An 18,724-nucleotide genomic window follows, 5' to 3' on the forward strand; every position below is an offset into this window, starting at 1 on the left:
TAACTTTTATATAGTTTATTGCATTCAAGTGCATATATTTATATTTTTTTTATAGTTTTCTTGGAATTTGAGCTGTGCTCTAATGCAAATTTCATTATATGCTCTTAAAATTAAAGAAAAATTCTGTTGGAATTTCTTAAGAAATCGATCAATTTAGGCAAGGACTTGTAAGAAAGGATGAAAGGATGTCTTTAGTTGAATTTCATATTTGGCAACTTATTCGTTTAACCCTCGCATATTAGCTAGAAAATTTTTGGGTAGAGTGAAATATCATCAGTGGGGGGAGGAAGGTAAAAGTGGGGAGGATGTACTCAATGTGATTTTCTCTTAAATTTTAACTAAGTTATTTAACTAAGAATTAAACGCTATTCAACTAGATTTTCTTGCACTCTTTTTTTTTTTTTTTTTCTTTTTGAGTTAATGCTCTCGATGTGTGTGTTGTGTGTGTGTGTGTGTCTGTTTTACATTTTTTTTTATTTTGCATTTTGGGCCCACTTTTTGTTTTTTTTTTTTTAATTCTTTTGAAACCTGAACTCTTGGGATTGTGTTTTTTTTTTTCATTTTGGTTTTTGTGTTTGTATTTTTAGCTTTCCTTGATTTTTTTTTACAAGGAAAAAGACGTTTCAAAAATTGTTGGAGTTTTGAAAAAGAAAAACTTAAAAACCATATACATATAAATTAAGGCACTTAAACATAAACAAAAAAACTAAAATCTAAATTTAAAAATTCTTTTATAGAAATAAGTTGGTCAAGAAAAAAACAAAAAACAAGTACAAAATGGGATTAGAAAAAACAAATAACAAATTTAAATAAGATTTCAAGTGCGGTGGTTCATTTTTGTTTTGCTTTTTTGGTGTTTTTTTTTTTTTTTTTTTTTTAGAGTCTAACTTCATTTTTACAAGTAAAATTTGTGTTTTTTTTGTTTGGATTTTGGTAATATATTTATATATATATAAATATATATAATAGAAAATGTGATTGGTTGAAAGTAATTTACACTTGATATGAAACAAATAAAAACCTATATAAACATTTTTTTTTTTTTTGATAATGGCACATTTTCTATATTACTTGGCTTTCATTTGTATTGGCCCTTGCAGAGATTGGATTTTCATTGAAGTTACAGAAAAAACTTTGAATTCAATTCATATTAGTTCTGGCTACTTTAATCAGTTTAAGATGGAATTACTCAAATTTTTGATAGTGTCAAAACTAAATTCTTGTTTTTTTTGGGCGGATATTAAAATTTGTCCAGTTCTTGGGAGAGAAAAGTTTTCTCTTTTCGAGCTTATTCAGAATCTCTTGTCTCATACGCACCATGAAATCGTATAACCTCTTGAACTCTTGACTCTCAAGGATATTCTTCAGTAGTTTCATATATTTGTATTCCACTTGAACGAATGAAGTAGAAAAGCAAATATTATTTTTGGGTTATTTTTACATTTTGTGTAATCAAATCGCTCATACGACATGTGGTCAGCGTGAAGAAGAAGTATATAAATATTATTATTGGGATATTTTTACATTCTCACAGATCAATTAATCAATCTGTGTAATCAAATCGCTCATACGACATGTGGTCAGCGTGAAGAAAGAGTGTCATTTGCTTTTCAGCAGAATGTCAGATGTAAATGTCGGTCACAGTGGTTTGAAATAAGGAATATTCAAGAGAAGCTCAAGTCAAGTTCTTGGAAAACATCTTAAAACTGAATAGTTTCTTCTGAAAAGTTTGTGGGGCAATCCCCGAGTCTGAGAAGTCCTACCAGTCAGTCGTAGGGGACCGAGAATTAAAAATTCCAACTACTTGCTCTCCCATAAATGCGGCGGTCATGTTTTAGAGATTGCTTTCTTCATAGCTTTTGGAGGGTTCAGACCACTGTGTGTTATATGGAAAATCCAATTGAACTGCAAAAGTTTATACATATAATAGGAAAGGATCGAATTCGTACCGATCTGTATCATTCAGTTGTTGTTTTTGTTTGGGCTATAAACTTGTTAGTGTAAACATATATATGTATATATATATATATATATATATATATATAGGTGTAATTTGTATATAGATTCCGTCAAGAAGAGAGAGAGAAAAAACGTTTACAATTTCAACCGCACAATAAATGTATATAGTACGATTTAGGTTTGGTTTTTGTTGTTAAATGTTCTCCTTAGACTTAAATTAGATGAAATGCATTTAACTCTATGTACAGTGGGAGAATTTTTTTTTTTTTTTTTTTTGTTTTAAAAATTACATTCAACTACTTAATTGGTAAATTGTTTTGTTTGGTTTTTTCAATTTACATGCAAATTGCATTTCTAACAATATTTTGGCTTTGTGTTTTGTTTTTTTTGTGTTGGTAAATCATTTGTTTTTGTTTTATTTTTTTGTTGCATTTTGTTGACCGAAAAAGGCACACACAGAGAATTTTCTTATATTTTTTTTTTTTTGGTTTTGTTTTGAAATGACAACAACAATTCTAAATACATAACTAATTTGTATGTATACATATATATTTAGTGTTTGGTTTGTGTTTTTGGTTTCGATTTTGTTTAGACTCGTTTTCTTTTTTGGTTTTTATTATTTTTTTTTTTTAATAGCCATTGCAACGTATTTCCCCATGGCGATAATGATGACGATTACGTCCTGGTCCAGTGGCATAGGCGCCAGCAAATCGCTCATACGCCATGTAGTCGGGCATTTGATATTGATATCCATAGCCAGAGCCGTAACCCATACTAGTAGCACCACCACCACCACTAGCCCCACCGTAAATACCATAGCCACCATAGCCACTACGCATTCTTGGATTTCTACTAGTCATCATTGGATGATGGCCATAATAGTTGTTGTTGCTTATGCTGCTATGATGATGATGTTGATGATGTTGATTATTGTTGTGGTTGTTGTTGTGCTCTTCATAGTGCTGATAATAGCTTTGGGCTTGAGACGACGACGACGCTGATGATGATGATGAGGAAGAAGCAGAAGAAGAAGGATGTGAAGGCGGTGGCAGTGATGTCGGCGGTGGTGTTATTGCTGCTGCCGTTGCTGCTGCTGCTGCCGCCGCTGCTGCTGCTGCTGCTGCAGCCGCTGCCGTTACCGAAGACGATGCTAACGCTGATGTCGATGAAGATGTCTCATAGTTATAGTTATAGGACGTTGACGAATTGTGACCACTGTTGGCGGCTGCTGCTGCAGCAAATGCTGCATACTCCTCAGCCAAATGTTCGACAAAGTTTTCCGTTGTTTGCAGAAATCTTTCCGAGAAACGTCCAATTTCGGTGGAGCCAAATGCTTGAAGAAAACCAGGCAACGGCTTAATGTCCTAAAACAAATAAACCAGTTATTAACAACATTTTATCAAATTGCTTCCCTTTAATTTGGACCTAAAACGATTCTGTGCTCTGAATTTTGTCATAGTTTGATACTCTTATATATCACTCTCTAATATGTATTTGAGAAACTCCGAAATTCCGTGGAACTTCGATCAATTTTGAAACTAACAAAATGCCTATATCGAAAGTTAAGTTAAGAACCAAAAATCTCGATTTCTTTATCGAACCCTCGCCTAATTATACAATGGCGTCAACAATAGGCAAAGATTTCATTAACATTTGTAGAACTTAAGAATAAATATTTTGAAATTCAAAATGCTTAAAAGATTTGAGCATAGTTTTCGAAAGTTTTTGAGAGTGTCAAAACTCTATTTCTATTATTTTGAGATCACGAAAAACTTTTAAAGATTTGCAATTTTTAAAAATCTACAAAAGTTTTAAGTTTCAATGACCTACTAAAAGTAACAATAGTCGGGAGTTTGATCAGTTGAAAGAGAGATTTAGAAGCACTAAGAAGATACTTTCCACGGGGAAAATTCTCAGATTTACTTACCCTTATTTGCTCTCTCACCGAATTTTCAACATTTTCCGATTGTTCATGGACTTCGCCATTTGCATTTGAGTTTTCCTTTTTGCTTGTTTTACGTTTTGATTTTTTGCTCGGTATAAGATCGCATTCAATGATGCGATTATTGTTGGTGTTGCCGCTGTTGCAGCTGTTGTTGTTGTTGTGACTGTTGCTAATGCCAATTCGATGCTTGGCAGTACGCTTTGAGGTGTTGCTGCTGCCGTGTTGGCCATGGCTATGACTATGACTGTGGCTGCTATTATTTATAGCTAAATGTTGTTGCTGCTGCAATTGCATTAAAGGATTTAAAGGATTCGTCAACGCTGCTGTAGATTGGCCATAGCCCACAGGCGAATTCTGTGGCACGGGTGGAGTCAATGGTCGTCGGTGTGAGGGACTCCAGTTTGACGTTGGCTAAAAGCAAGACAAAAAAAAAAAAACAAAATAAACAGAAAAACATAAAAATCGATTTAGTTTTAGAGGAGCAAAATATATATATAAAAAAAAAAAAAAAAAAAACAGAAACCCACAGTTGCTTCTGCTCAAGTGGCACCCAGTCAAACCCAGGCGCTCATGTTACCAGGCAACCCCATAAAGGAGCCTTCTCCCCATTCAGAAAGGCAGAAGCAACTGCCAGCCGGGTGAAGTTCAACGTAAGCGCCCCCAAAAATCAATAGGCTGCCAAGTTCCCGCAAGTCCATCCCCGCCCACTCGTTCCGTTCCGGTCCCCAAAAGCCGCCTACATAAATGCTTCTTAACTTTTTTCTTCCTTTTTTTGGACACCCTGTAAAATGGTTTCCGGCTAAAAGCAATTGCTGTTCTTTCGGTCTCTCTCGCTAGTGCTGAGCTTTTCGAAGCTCTCTCGCTCTCTCTTTGAGTGTGTGTGTCTCTCTCATGGCCTCTGTTTTTGTTGTTGCTGCTGCTGCTGCCTAGAAAGCCGGTCGATGGAGCTAAACGCATTTTTGCTTTTGGTCTTTCTCTTGCCTGTTTTTGCTTGCTTATTTCTGCGTAAAGGATTTTGGATCTGACACATTGTAGGTCCTAGGGCGGCGGATGTGCGATTGAGCGGGGGTGCTTGGGGGGTGTTCTGGGGCTGATGGGCTGGAGTCTGTGTCATTATCAGGCTTTTTGCTCGCTTCTCGTTTACGTTTGGCCTAATTTATGCTCGAAGCTTGGTTCATAATCAGCAGCCGGGATGATGTTGCTGCATTTCTGCTCTCTTTGCTTTCTCTGTTCATTCTCATTCGCATTTACACAGTGTATGTGTGTGTGTGTGTGTGTAATTTCATTCTCTTACCCCCTCTAATTCCAGCTCTGTCTCGGCATGTTCGCTTATTATTAGATTAGATGTGGGCGACTTGTCAGCATCCTGCGGCGGCGTCTCTGTTACTGCTATAGATGCCGTCTCCTTGTGGGGTTTCGTCAAATTGATTTCCACATCCGTTATATCGGTCTTATCAAGGCTGGACTGGGGCTGGTCAGATGCTGTTGCCGTAACTGGATCTGCTGCTGCTTCTCCTGCTTCCCCCGCTGTTGAAACCGATGCTGGAGCTGGAGCCTCCAATGGTAAGGTTGTCTCTGCTGCTGCCACTGACTTCGCAGCTGAGTCGCTTATGTCATCTGGAAAATAAGCAAACAGGCAGCAAAATCAATATAGATAAACACCAAAAAAAAAAAAGATTTAACGCTTCTTCATCATCATCATCATCATCAGCATTATTATCATTATCTTTTGGGGCCACCCCCAAGCATTATTTTTGGGGCTTATTTATTTTTGGTGTTTTGATTTTTTGGGGTCTTTCTAATTATTTTGTCATGCGTGCAAAAGGCAATCAAGGGTTAAAAAGCATAGCTGAGCCCAGGCTAGGCCAGGACAGGCATAAGGGCTTTCTTTCCCAAATAAATTTTTTTTTTTTGCACCCGCTTATCAGACAAACCGACTGACTGAGAGCGAGAGAGAGAGCGAGAGGGAGGAAGGTAGAGAGCAGACAGTCAGACAGACAGCGACAGAGAGAGAGCATGGTATTGTGAGAGTCATGCACTTGTTGAACGTGTATTTCCCCCTCTGTGTGTGTGTGTGTGTTGTGTCTCCTTGTCTGTGTGTCCAAGTTTGCGTGAGCAGCATGACAACAACAAAGAAAACAAAATTCATAGCATGCTTTTCAGCGCATGCGACTGTTTACGTATTTGTTTTATATATTTTGTTGTTGGTGCCTCTTTGGTCGGTTGGCTGCTTGCCTGCAATTTCCATGTATTGCATTTACTGCTCTTGGCAATTTGCGCGGCAATAAATCAATTATGACGATGCGAAGGTAAGGCAGAGGCGGGCAAGAGGAGAAAAAATAAAACCCAATTCCAATTCATCAATTGCCAATTTAATGTTCTGTCTGTAATAAATTGTCAAGTAAAAAGGAAAATAAAAAAAACCATCCTCTTAGCAAACTGTATGCAACATATGCTACTTTTGCCTAAACTTAGGTAACCATATAAAGAAAACAGAAAAGAAAAGCTGCTGATTTCTACACAACATTTGAATGAAAACTTATTTCAATATCATCCCACTGATGTGTTAGTTTACCTGAAAGCTCAAGTCAACTTTATGACTTTTCATATATGTATGTATGTAAGTGTGAGTGTAAATAGCTTCGGAACGCCCTGGAACAGGAGGACACAATTTTGAAAATTTATTCCTCTCAAGACAGAACTGTCTCAGAATAGATGGAAGGACTTCTATTATTGGTCTTGTGAGTGAAAGAGTGAAATTTCTTCAGAAAACTAGACCCAATATCTTGATCAAGTTTTTCTATGTTTAACTGATCAAAAAACTTTAAACTAATGTAGTTTCAAAAAGTTTATTGATTACAATTCTAGAAAGTCTTTAATTGCACACAAGTTTATTATGAAAAAGTTTCACATTTTTGCCAAAGTCCGACCCTGTGTGTGTGAGTTGGGACGGTGGGTGTGAGTTTGCGTTTTTTGCGTCAATTTATTTGACATAACGGACATTGATTTTATTTTGTTTTTTTTTTGTTTTGCCTTAGGGTGTCGCCATTTGTCTCTGTGTGTGACGTACAACAACAAGAACAACAACAACCACCATATTACACTGTAAAGTTCATTTACATGTTGGCCTGGCCTGTATGATGACATTTTACGCATACACAGAGAGACAAAATAGCAAACACCCCTTGATGAATATGTATGAATTGAAGAGTGTGTGTGTGTGTGTGTGTAAGTCAAACGCCCATTGATAACATTGAAGCTCTAAACACACTCTCCCACACTCACACACACACACAGACTCAACTGGAGGTTCGTTTGCATTACGAAATATTTAGAGAGCAAAAAAGATGAAGAAGAAAAATTGACATATGTCCGGATTGTGAGTGGGTGGTCCTAAAGGCCACCTCTTTTTTTTTTTTTTTTTTTTTTGCACCTGGCCAACATTGGAAAAGTTAACTTATTGATTTGCACACACGTTCATTTGCCTCCCACCGTCCTTTCCCCTTCCTTGACGTCAAGTGGCAAGCGACTTTCGTCTCATCAAGAGTTAAACTCTAGCTGACTCTGTCGCGTGCCTAAATAGACAGCTAATTTTTGAAGTTCTTTAAAGCCCCATGACGTAGGCTTGACACCTTTCTCTCTCTCTGTTACGTCCTCCCACTCTGTCACTTGTTCGCTCTCTCCGTTGTGCAACCCATTTACCATTTAGCGCCGAAACACACCGACACTCACCCCTCCTCCACTCCCAGCGTGCCCACCTACTCACATCGATATCTCTTCTTGGAGCAAGCCAACGCTTGACAGGAACTAACGGAAGTATTTCACTTGTTAACCAACGCTGATTGGTTGAGTGTTTGGCTAGAGAGCGAGCAAGAGAGAGGATTGTAGAAGCTTAAAAATCTAACGGACATTCGCATGACAAGCCAGGCAGAGGCAGGCAGCCCTCAAGCTCTGACAACGTTGACGGCAACGCAAATGGACAGTTGCTTGTTGGTTGTTTCTTTACTGTTTTTTTTTTTTTTTTTTTTTTTTTCTTTCATTCTTACTCTGCATTAATTTGCATGCAGAATCAGGAAACGGGAATCAGAAACCAAGAAGGCACAGTGGTTCAGTGTTGATCAATTATCCTAAACTCTAATGGGAGCTTTGCTCTTAAAAGTATGCTATAGACTGGAAATGTATTCATTGCTTATAATTTAAAGACTGTCTATAAAAGTAGCCTTAGGCTTAATTTTAGCTAGTTAGATTCATGTTTGATGGGCTTTGTGGGCAGAGATCTTGCCCCTAAAGGATAGGTTTGTCTGAACTTGCTACCACAAAGTTTCATACAATGACATTTTCTATTAATTTTTCAATTCTCTTGACCTAATCAAATTGAAAGCACTTTTGTCCCACTGTATTTGGTGTATGTTCCCTTGTTAATTTTAGCGACTTGTTACATAATCCACTCTGACATATGTTTGCATAAATTTCATAAGCCTCCTTTTCCCCCCGCGACGTCCTCCCCGAATTCCCCACCCTGCATAATTGCAAATTAAATAGAGTGTAAAATAAATTGAGAAAGAGCTACCAACTTACCAGGAATATTGAGAGACGGAGGTACTGCTGCCATCTCTTCCTTTACCAAAGACTCGACTTTCAATTGCTCTTGGTCTTTTTGCTGCTGTTCCTGCTGCTGTTGTTCCTGCTGCTGTTGCTGCTGCTGTTGTTCTTCATGTTGCTCTTGTCGTTGATGCTCTTGCTGCTCATGTTGTTGCTGCTGTTGCTGTTGTTGCTGTTGCTGTTGTTGGTATTGTTGCTGTTGTGGCGTCTGTTGCTGCTGCTGCTGTTGTTGTTGTTGTTGCTGCTGCTGCTGCTGTTCTTCTTCGTATTCTCTGCCATCGGCTGGACAATGATAAGACACACACGAGGCCGATTCCACAGACATATTAACAGGATATTCACCGCTATAGACTGGTGTACTCTGACTACTATCACTTCTGGCCCGTGTGCTGCAATTACTGATGCCACTATCCGTGCCTGTGGCACTGATCAATGGCGGCGATGTGAGTAGCCTTTGGGGCGGAGATGAGGCTGCGGTTGCCGTTTCTTGGCCGGCCTCGGCGGGCAGATCATTTATGTTCATGGCCAAATGGGAGTCGTCCAATTTGGGTGTGGAACGAGCCAACTGAGCCGTATGATGTTGCTCGGCATAGTTACGTAGAGGTTCCAAGTAGTTGGGCGGCAGAACTGTTCGATTTGGTGCTGGGGTACTGGAACGTCCGGCAGGAGGATGATATGAGCTAAAGCCTCTCGATTGGGCATACGGTGAGGGAGATGGCGATGGCGATGGGGCTGAGGAAGCACAGAAAAGTGAAGTTGCTGGCGTTTCATAGTGATTGCTGGTGGGTAATTGTTGTTGTTGCTGTTGGTGATAGCTGGACTGATGATGAAGTTGAAGGTGCTGCTGCTGCGACTGTGGCTGTGGCTGCGGCTGTTGTTGCTGATTCCTGGGCGGGTAATGCAGGACACTGGAGGGTATCAATTGCTGACCAGCGGGCGTAAACAATCCCTGATGATGATGATGTTGTTGCTGTTGTTGTTGATGATGAAGATGATGGTGTTGTGCATGATGTTGGTGCTGTTGCTGCTGCTGATGAAGATGATGATGTTGATGATGGGGCGGTGGTGGTGGTGGTGGTGGCGGCGGCGGTGGCGGCGTTTGACTATAGTGTGGCGAGGCATATGGAGCATAACGATAATAGTTGGACATATATGAGCCATAACCATAGCCTTGACCATAGCCAGGATGTTGTGGATGATGATAGCCATAGCCGCCCGTTCTATATGGCTGCGGTGGGTAATGATGTGACATGGTCGTTGCCGAAGCCGATTCCTGTTGGTGCTCGTAATAACCTGCTCCCGCTCCTGGATATCTGTCCGACATGACTACTCACTGCTGCTATGGTTGGGCAATGCTCAGACCTTTGCTAAGAAAGTTAGGTGACCCATTCCTTGGCCGTGGCGTCTTCTTCCTTTGTTTTTGTTGCTGCTGCTGTTGTTGTTGTTGTTTTTGGTGTTTTTTTTCTTGTTGTTCCTTTTGCCGATATCCTCTTACATATGTCTATTATTGATTTTCCTGCCAACCAACCGTAGCGCCTTATCCTAGCCGGGGGCAACCCTGTTATGTTCGATTCCTATTCACACTAGCCTATGGGTTTTCCTTTTTCTGTTGTTGTTGTAGTGATGTGTCCTTGTCTGGTCACCATGCGCTTGGCTGCCTTTTATTAATTCCACGATTTTTTTCTTTGTCTGTGTCCGCGTTTAAGTGTGTGTATGAATTCCGTTTTGTTCTTTTCTTTGCCACTTTTGCAGTTTTCCTTCTTTATTTTCTTTGCCTAAAAATAAAAAGAGCGGAAATGGAAATGGATGGATGGATGGATGGGAAGAGAATAAAAGAGAAAGAAGTTGCTTTATTATCAAATTGGTAATCCTGGTGATTGTGTGTCCTGGATGGACTCTCTCTTTCTCTAGAGACAATTCAATTAACATTCAAGTCAATAACATTTTATGCCTTATAGGCCAACGACAATTGTCCGTTCAGCAGGAGGTGTGAATTGCCATGAAACAAGCACCAAGAATTCGCATGCCCACAAAAGTAGGCAATGGCATTGTTGCGTTTTCAGTACTTGTTATTTATTGTATTCCTTTTTTTTTTTTGCCAAGCCAGCAAACCGCAAATAAATTATTCAAATAAAATTCAGTCAGCAATAAAATGCCTCTCATTGTCCTCAATTTGTTTTAAAGCGTTAAATCAGCAAAATATTTTCTGTTTTCTTTTTTTTTTTTTTACAAAATATTTTTATATATTTTACTCAAATTTAAGTGACAATTGTGAGCATTAACAGAAAATACTTGAAATAATTTATTTGTAAACTTTAAACTTAGATTTAAGTAAATAATAATAATCAAAAGAAGTTCTAAAGTCATGTAAGGAAGAGGAACATGTGGCAAGAGAAGCAATTCAACAATAGAATTCAACAGGTGTAGCCATCGGATACCTCAGAGTTCTGTGTTTAGAACTGGTCAAAGAAATGCCAAGACTAGTGGAAGATTGGCTTACCCTAGCAAATTGAAGTATTGGGCTCATCTATATAACATGCTAGGCTGGACACAGAAGGCCGACTCTAAGGATATGCAAATATCAAATAACAACATCATAGCCTGATTTGGATCTTTTTTAAACGATTTCGTAGGTGTATATGAAATTCAAACTCCATCCAGGAAATGATTTAAAACCAGAAATGGCTTTACAGAGGCCCTCGAAATGTCTATTACAAGAGAGAATTCCTAGAAAAGAAAGGACCCCCAGGAAAGGAGTTCCTTTTAAACGAAACTATAGACCAGGCTCCCACACGTATCTCAGTGCCAGAGCTCCTGATGGCATTTATAATGCTTTGTCTTTTAATCATTCTCTCTTAATAGTTTGATTATGCTAAAGTTAACTAACTTTCTCAACATTTTTCTAAGATTCATGTCAGCGAAAACAATCAAACTCACATAGCAGACATTTCAGGCGGATGCATATTTAACTCCAATTGAATATTTTACATTTCTGTTTAGTTTGATTAATTACCAAAATTTACACCTACCTACAGATTCCCTGATCTACGGATCTACTTGGACTCTATATCTACATACAAACAATATAACTGAACTGAAAATTGGCATTCAACTTGGCCGTCTAATGTAAACATCACTCAACTGTAGGAAAAGCTGTTATGCTAGACCGGAACTGATTTCATTTGAGGTCATGCCGACTGGCATGTGAATGCGTTTGCCAATTGACACTGAGCCATTTCGCCAGGCATTGATGGTAATGAGAAGAGCTCCAATCATTGGCCAAAAATATGGCAGTGCCATCAAGTTTGTGGCAAGAAAGTGCAGCATGTGGTTGCCACTTGCAGAAATTTGAATGTGACGCTGCTGATGTTCATGATGATGATGATGATGCCAGTTAAGTGGCAAGTGTGTGCAGATGATGGGTGGGTGGATAGAGTGTGTGAATGAGTGAAAGAGAGAGGTTTGGGAAGGGAGCTGGTTTGGTTGGGTAGAAGAGGTGCATAAGAAGTGAGGCCATGCGCAAAATGATGTTTATGTTTGTTTTGCACTCACGCACAGCAGCCACATCAGCCACTTCAACTTATCGAGCGCATCACACACACACACAAACACAAACTGGTAACAAGAGGCACAACCACATACATGTGTACATATACAAACCGCATGCATACATTGAATGAATAACCACATGCATTTTGGCCACATGCAAAACCATTAATGAGCCACAAATGTGCACACACAGAGGCAAGAGAGAGAGAGAGAGAGAGAGAGAGACAGAGAGCGAGAGAGAGATTGGTTGAGTGAGTGAAATAAGAGAAGATTGATAAGAGATGGCCATGAGGTGGTGGGGTGAGATTTTTGGAGGCTTCATGGAAATGTCTTTTTCAGCAACCTCTGCTCCTAAGGATTCTGATGAGTTGAGTTTGCGCTTGCCTTGTGCGTTTATTGATTAATAAACCTTTTTTTTCCTGTTTTATTTTTTTGCCAAGACAGAGAAGATATAAAAGCGAAAGACTCACACCCACAACACACACACACACACAATTGTAAGGGAGCGCCGCCTTGAAAACTAGTCAACATTTTTCTATTTTTTTTTTTTTTTTGTATTTTATTGATTGGCAGCACCAAAGTGACGAGAGGTGAGTGATAATGATGATGAAGTTAATGATGATGATGATGATGATGATGTCCCTTTACGGGCATTAAATTAGCAAAGTAAGCAACTCTATTAGCAAAGTCAAATATGGTAGCAGTGGAGGAGAGAGAGAGAGATGGAGAGCTTGTGGGAGGGTTAACATAATCAATGTAAACATGCCGGCCCGAGTTCAAAAGAGAGTCAAAGCTTAACAGTGTCACACACAGACAGAGACAAGAATGAAGCGAGCCAGCCAAGAGAGAGAGAGAGAGAGAGTAAAGTAAAGTGAGAGCCAAACGAGAGCTTTTCTGGCAAGGGTTATGAATGCAAAAAAAAAACAACGTAAAGGAACACAAGCTTCCACCACACCCCCTCAACCAACCAAAAAATAAAGTGAATTGAAACACTGTAAATGAAATGAGCCAAGTGAAATAAGTTTTGAGCCATTGCAATCTGGCCAAGACACACACACATACATACTCTCTCTCGCAGTTGTCAACGCTGGCACTCGCTCTCTTTGCTTGCCAAAAGGAAACGGAAGTTGAGTGAGCCTGTGTATGTGTAGGCAATGTAAATGGCGAGATGCTGATGATGCTGCTGCTGTTGTTGTTACTGCTGCTACTGTGTGTGTGTGTGTGTGAGCAACAGTCGCCCCGTTGTAACGGTAATAGTAAATATATGTGTATGTGTTGTATGTTTGTATATAAATCAATAAAAACAGCAGCCTCAGACCGAGACGACAACGCATTTTTAGCTTTTGGCTGCCGCGCATAGTTCAGCCCAGAGTCGTCCAGGACCTCTATACAGTGCCTACCACCCTCCCACCATCCTGGCAATTCTGTTCATGTTTGCTCCAGGCACACATACACATAACAGCACACACTACCACCAGCAGCACCAACAGCATACAACACCCACTCCTGATATTCTGCACGTCATACACTGCGTATGTGCAACGCAGCAGCACTTGAACGTTTGCAAAATATTGACAGCCCCTGAATGTATGCAGCAGATTTTTGTGTTGTTTTTTCGTTCTTTTTTCTTCTTTTTGTTGGGGATTTTAATCGAGAGGCGGCTGAGGCACCATAATAATGATGTTGATTCTGAATAATTGGGGCAAATATTGGAATGCAAAATATGGGACTGGTGACCAGTTGAAATCAATGCTGAAATATGCATTTCATTATTTATGAACAAATAATTGAATTTTAATTTACAAAAATAATATAATTTTCCATACATTCAAATGTTTGGCATTTAAATTTTGATTTCAACAATTTTTGCAAATGATCGACTATTGGAAAAGAATCTTTATGATATTTTACGAATCTGAGTTTTGACTTGTTTTGGTCGAAGTATATATTTAAAATGTTCTTAAATATTTTTATGCTGATATTTAATGCTTTTAACTACCCATATTCCCTTTAACCTTATGACAAATATAAAAAAATTAAAGCAAAATTTTATTTCGAATAATTTTAGATTTTTTAAGAAATTTTAATTTTACATTTCAATTATTGTTAGAATTATCAAAAATTTTTAAATGTAAATATATTCTGATATAGTCAGAATCCATTGTAATTAACAAAAATTTAATACATATAATTACCTGCAGTTTGACGATATTAAATTGTTAATCAAAATTAATTGCAACAATCTAATTTAATTTTTGTTAGATTTTTAAAGTTTTTTAACATCATAAATTGTCTCACTAAATTCATTAGACGGAAATTGCACTATAAATTTGTTTTGGTTTTTTGTTTCGAAAATTTTTCATAAATTTCCGTTACTTTTCGAACTACCAAGAAAAAACAACAACATCAAAAAAAAAAAGAAAACGGTTCACAGTAGCCCAGACGGGCCAGCTAACTGTTCACAAACACACACATCACACACACACACACACATGCAAAATCTTCTCGCAATTCTTGCAATGCTCTTGTCCATTTACGCGCTCTCCCTCTCTCTTTCTCTCTGTCTCTCGCTATTCTGATGAAAATCGAAGAGCGTAACGATCAACACATTGGCAGCGCTGGTTGGTGCTCTGCTTTTGGTATTTGTATTGGTGCTGCTTCTGTTCTGCCTCTGCCAGTTGATAGCATGTAAATGTCATTTATTTATTAACGGTTAATACCGACGCCCAGCCAGCTAGGCAGCAGCGTGTTGTGTGCAGCGCGCGCAAAAGTCCGATGTAGACTGAAATGTGATACAACTGGCATGCTACCATTTATACACCGAAAGCCTCAACACGGCAGCGCGCACCCATACCTAACCAACCCCCGAACCCCCAGCCAAGTCCCCAATACGCCGAACCGCACCAACAACCTCCATCTTTCCTCCCATATTGCCACCATCACTCCCACCCCAAAATCCCTACCCTACCCTATTGCCGACGACAACGACGACGGCAACGAGAACGACCAACGACCACGACGAAAGGAAAAAGAAGCAGAGAAAACTGGCAAAAGACGGCAAAAGAACAGCTCAGCCTGCTGCTGCTGCTGCTCTGCTGCACTGGGGAATCCAATGTGACCCGATTTGATGGACGTGAGAGAAAGCTTTGGCCAAAAAAAAAAAAAAAAAAAAAAAAAAAAAAAAAAAGCAAACAAGAGAGAGTATGCATGTTGCATTCTCTCTCTATCTCTCTTTCTATAGTCGACCCCTCGATTCCCCCAGTCAATCTTTTTCTCTTGTATTTATTGTCATATCGCCAGCTACAAAACAAAGAGAGAGGGATGCATTTTGCACTCACTTTCTCTCTCTGTTTCGCTTTATGTGTGTGTGTGTGTGTGTGTCATCCTGTTTCTCGCTCTCCCTCTCTCATTCGTCGTCTCGCATAGAATTTGATTAAATACACTTTGCTTACGAATTAGAGCACAAAACAGAAATCAAACAAAAACAGAGAGCGCCTCTGCCAGGCCAAAACGAAAATCTAGAGCGACAAAAGAGAAAGACAGTGAGAGCAAGAAAGAGAGACAAGCTTCCTCTTGGGGGTTTCCCCAAAATTTATTGATATCCGGGCTAGGAATTTTTACAAGACCAAGGAGAAAAAAACCATAGCATACATTTCAGCGACGTTTCCTAACAATTTTGAGGTTTTTCTTCAATGATTTCTCATATTGATATTGGTCAGTGAACTTGTGACATATGCCAGGTAACCGATAAGCCTAAAGGCAAAACCGGAAAGGTAAACACACACATACAACTGCAAACCCAACCCCCAACACCACAGATGCCCCCGCAGAAGCAAGCACATATCATATTGATTAAATCTGGGAGAGCTCTATGTCAGATCCCACACACTTTGGCTCTCTCTCTCTCTCGCTCTGTGTGTTCGCTTGGTTCTCTCCCTGCGCACTAGGACCGTTCGATGCACGTGTTTGTTGCGGTTTTTGCATAAAAACTTAGCCAAAATAAAAAAAAGGTCCAAGAGGAAAAAAAAACGTAAACAAAGCTTGCGCACGCAACGCAGGAATCTAGTGGGGTAGGAACTCTCCAAACTCCCGCCAACTCAAGGGTGTTTTTTTTTTTTTTCTGTTCTTTGCTTCATTCCCACCATTTGTCTCATGAAGTATATTAACTTGGCCGAAACGACGCTGGCCCAGCATATAGCCATCGATTTTGGAATGAACTTACTAGCTTTTTCGGAATTTTCCAATTTTGTTTTTCATATAATATTCAGATGCTTCCGATTTTGGATTTCGAATTTTTTTTAAAATATATATTCACTAACAAGTTTATTAAGTAAAATTAAGTCTGTTTTTAAGTCCATCTCCTTGAAATGATAAATTGATAGCTAACTAATCGTCAATAGGATATTTTTGTTTTTTTTGGGATATTTACTAACAATTTCAACAATTTTACGCAATAGTTAACGATAAGAAACCAAAAGGAAAAAAAAAAGAAAGAAAAACGGATATCAGCGACCTTAACCAAACCAATGAGCACCCATGCAGTCGCGTGTCCATTCCGTTTGACAGACCCAACACCATTCGAAACCACAGCCAGAACGTGTACAAACCATGTGCATGCAGCCACCTGAAGCAATCAGAAATTTGATTATAGATGTAATGGCATTACGAGAAGTGCTCAACTTACCATCCCGCTCGGTGGGTGTGCGACATTTTGGACAGGGTTTGGTGCTAACTTTAATGGTCACATTGGTAGCCTCCTCCCAACGGGCTTCGGCAGCGCGCTAAAAATACACCAAAAATGTCATTTATCGAAGGCATTAGAGAACATCTGAGGGAGCGGGGGGCTGATGAAAACATACATTTGGATCCACAGTATATTCACATGAATTTTGGTAACTATTCTGCTCGCCCTCTGGCAGACATTCCCCAATGTGATAGCCCTGTCGGCAATTGCGACAAAACACATAACCGCAACCATTTTGACAAGTCACCTTGCGGCAATCCGGTTCTACCAGCAAACCCATGCCACAGCCTGGTTGGGGGCATAATACACCACCGGCTTGTAGCACATATTCCTCGGTTGCAAAACGCTGATAGCGTTCGTATTCATCACGTGTCAGCAACTTGAAATGATGTATCTCTTCTATAAACGAATGCTCACAGCCAGCTGGACATGGCAGGGTATAACCAAAATCCGGATGTGGCATAAACTGACGTTCACTCAACCGTGATCGGCAATAATGGCGGAAGCAATCGATGCATGTAACATGCTGCGAGGCACATGGAAAAACCAAAACATTTTCACTATAAGGAAAACACAAAAAAATCCAAGTGATAACACTACGTTACTACGTATCAACTGGGGGGTGATTTGCCTTACCTAATGTCCGTGCAGGCCAGACAGGGCACATCTTTGATATTGTTCTTAATTAAGTTCAGGGGAACAGCAAAATCTTTTTCACCGCCCGAAACATGTTCGGCACACTTGAAAAAGAATTCAGCAAATGGCGGATCACCAGCTGCATTGTCCACACAGGCAATTTCAAGACTCTCACAGTGACCGCGTATGCGTCGAGGCTTTAGGACATCATCCCAGCACTCGGGATCCCGATGTACAGTAAAGGCTCCGCCCTTGCAAAGTGAACAACGGACACGCAATTTGCCATTGCTCAACTTATTACATTGGCCGCAATGAACAAAGAAATGGGCCTTGGCCCGAACGCGTTCTACTCAAAAAGGAATTAATGGTTAATCACCAGTAGATGTGAGTAAAGTATTCCCACCTTCATCGGTGATATTAAGACGTTCGTCGCTCTCCAATCGCAAATCAAGTAGAGTTTCATTTAAAGGCTTTGACGGTTCTTCTGCCGTGGGTGATTCCTCCTCCTCGAGTGTGGCAGAGGGCACTGGCTTTGGCTTTTGGGACGATGGTTTCAGGCGTATGGCATGCAATATACTTTGCTGTCCGAGATCACATTGCTACTAAGAATAGGCATAAACTTTATAGATGTATTTGGAATTATGTCATAAGAGACCCGCCCACCTGTATGGTTGTAGCATCACTCAACTCTTTGCCGGCAAATATGATTTTCACCTCATCCGGCTGTAGGCCAAGCTGCGGGGCCACCAATTCCTTTACATTCTTAATGTCCCATTGTGGCTCCAGATTCACCGATAGTGTGCGTCCTGTATTTGTCTTCACATAGATGCTCAATGTGTGGGTTAAGGTTTTGCCGCCAAATTGCAGAAGTTCCAGCATTTTGCGCACAAATGTTGAAAGAAATTTAAAAATAAAATTCATTTGTTGTAATCACAGACCATAAAATCAGGAGCTGGTGTTTAGTGTTGGTAAGCAGCAGAAATAGATCAGCTGACCAGCGCCAAATAGCGGCAACAAAATTTTTTAAATTTTCATATGCAAGAGTTTTTAATCTTGCAATGGAATATAATTTGGGTAAAAATTTTTGCGATAAAAATTACAATTAGTACAAAAAACGTTGCATTTTTTGCTTATAAATTGAAATAAGTTATTTGTAAAAATTTCGGTATTAAAATATATTAAGGAGCAAAAATAAATAAGTGAAAATATGAGTAGTTCAAATTTAATGTTTGAACGCAAATGCAAGTCATTTCTAACTGACGAAACTATTTCGATTTTGTTTGGCAGAA

At 39.5% G+C, this 18,724-nt stretch overlaps 2 protein-coding genes across 2 annotated transcripts; both read right to left on the reverse strand.

Annotated features, from left to right (window-relative positions):
• Positions 1 to 332: 332 nt before the first annotated feature.
• On the reverse strand, positions 333 to 14,824 carry LOC137574169 (basic-leucine zipper transcription factor A). Its single transcript, XM_068286314.1, has 5 exons — positions 14,251 to 14,824; positions 8,483 to 10,281; positions 5,199 to 5,521; positions 3,887 to 4,315; positions 333 to 3,323 (listed from the first exon to the last, which is right to left on the reverse strand). Exons 2-5 carry the CDS (start codon positions 9,828 to 9,830, stop codon positions 2,589 to 2,591), a joined length of 2,835 nt encoding a protein of 944 aa, XP_068142415.1. The 5' UTR covers positions 9,831 to 10,281; positions 14,251 to 14,824; the 3' UTR covers positions 333 to 2,588.
• Positions 14,825 to 16,291: 1,467 nt separating this feature from the next.
• park (parkin) lies at positions 16,292 to 18,484 on the reverse strand. The gene is made up of 6 exons (XM_068286025.1): positions 18,099 to 18,484; positions 17,839 to 18,034; positions 17,436 to 17,781; positions 16,915 to 17,359; positions 16,740 to 16,836; positions 16,292 to 16,679 (listed from the first exon to the last, which is right to left on the reverse strand). The coding sequence occupies exons 1-6, from the start codon at positions 18,354 to 18,356 to the stop codon at positions 16,570 to 16,572; spliced, it is 1,452 nt and encodes a 483-aa protein (XP_068142126.1). The 5' UTR covers positions 18,357 to 18,484; the 3' UTR covers positions 16,292 to 16,569.
• Between the last annotated feature and the right edge of the window lie 240 nt (positions 18,485 to 18,724).

Source organism: Drosophila tropicalis, unplaced genomic scaffold (genome assembly GCF_018151085.1).
Source record: "Drosophila tropicalis isolate 14030-0801.00 unplaced genomic scaffold, ASM1815108v1 contig_443, whole genome shotgun sequence".
NCBI lineage: Eukaryota > Metazoa > Arthropoda > Insecta > Diptera > Drosophilidae > Drosophila > Drosophila tropicalis.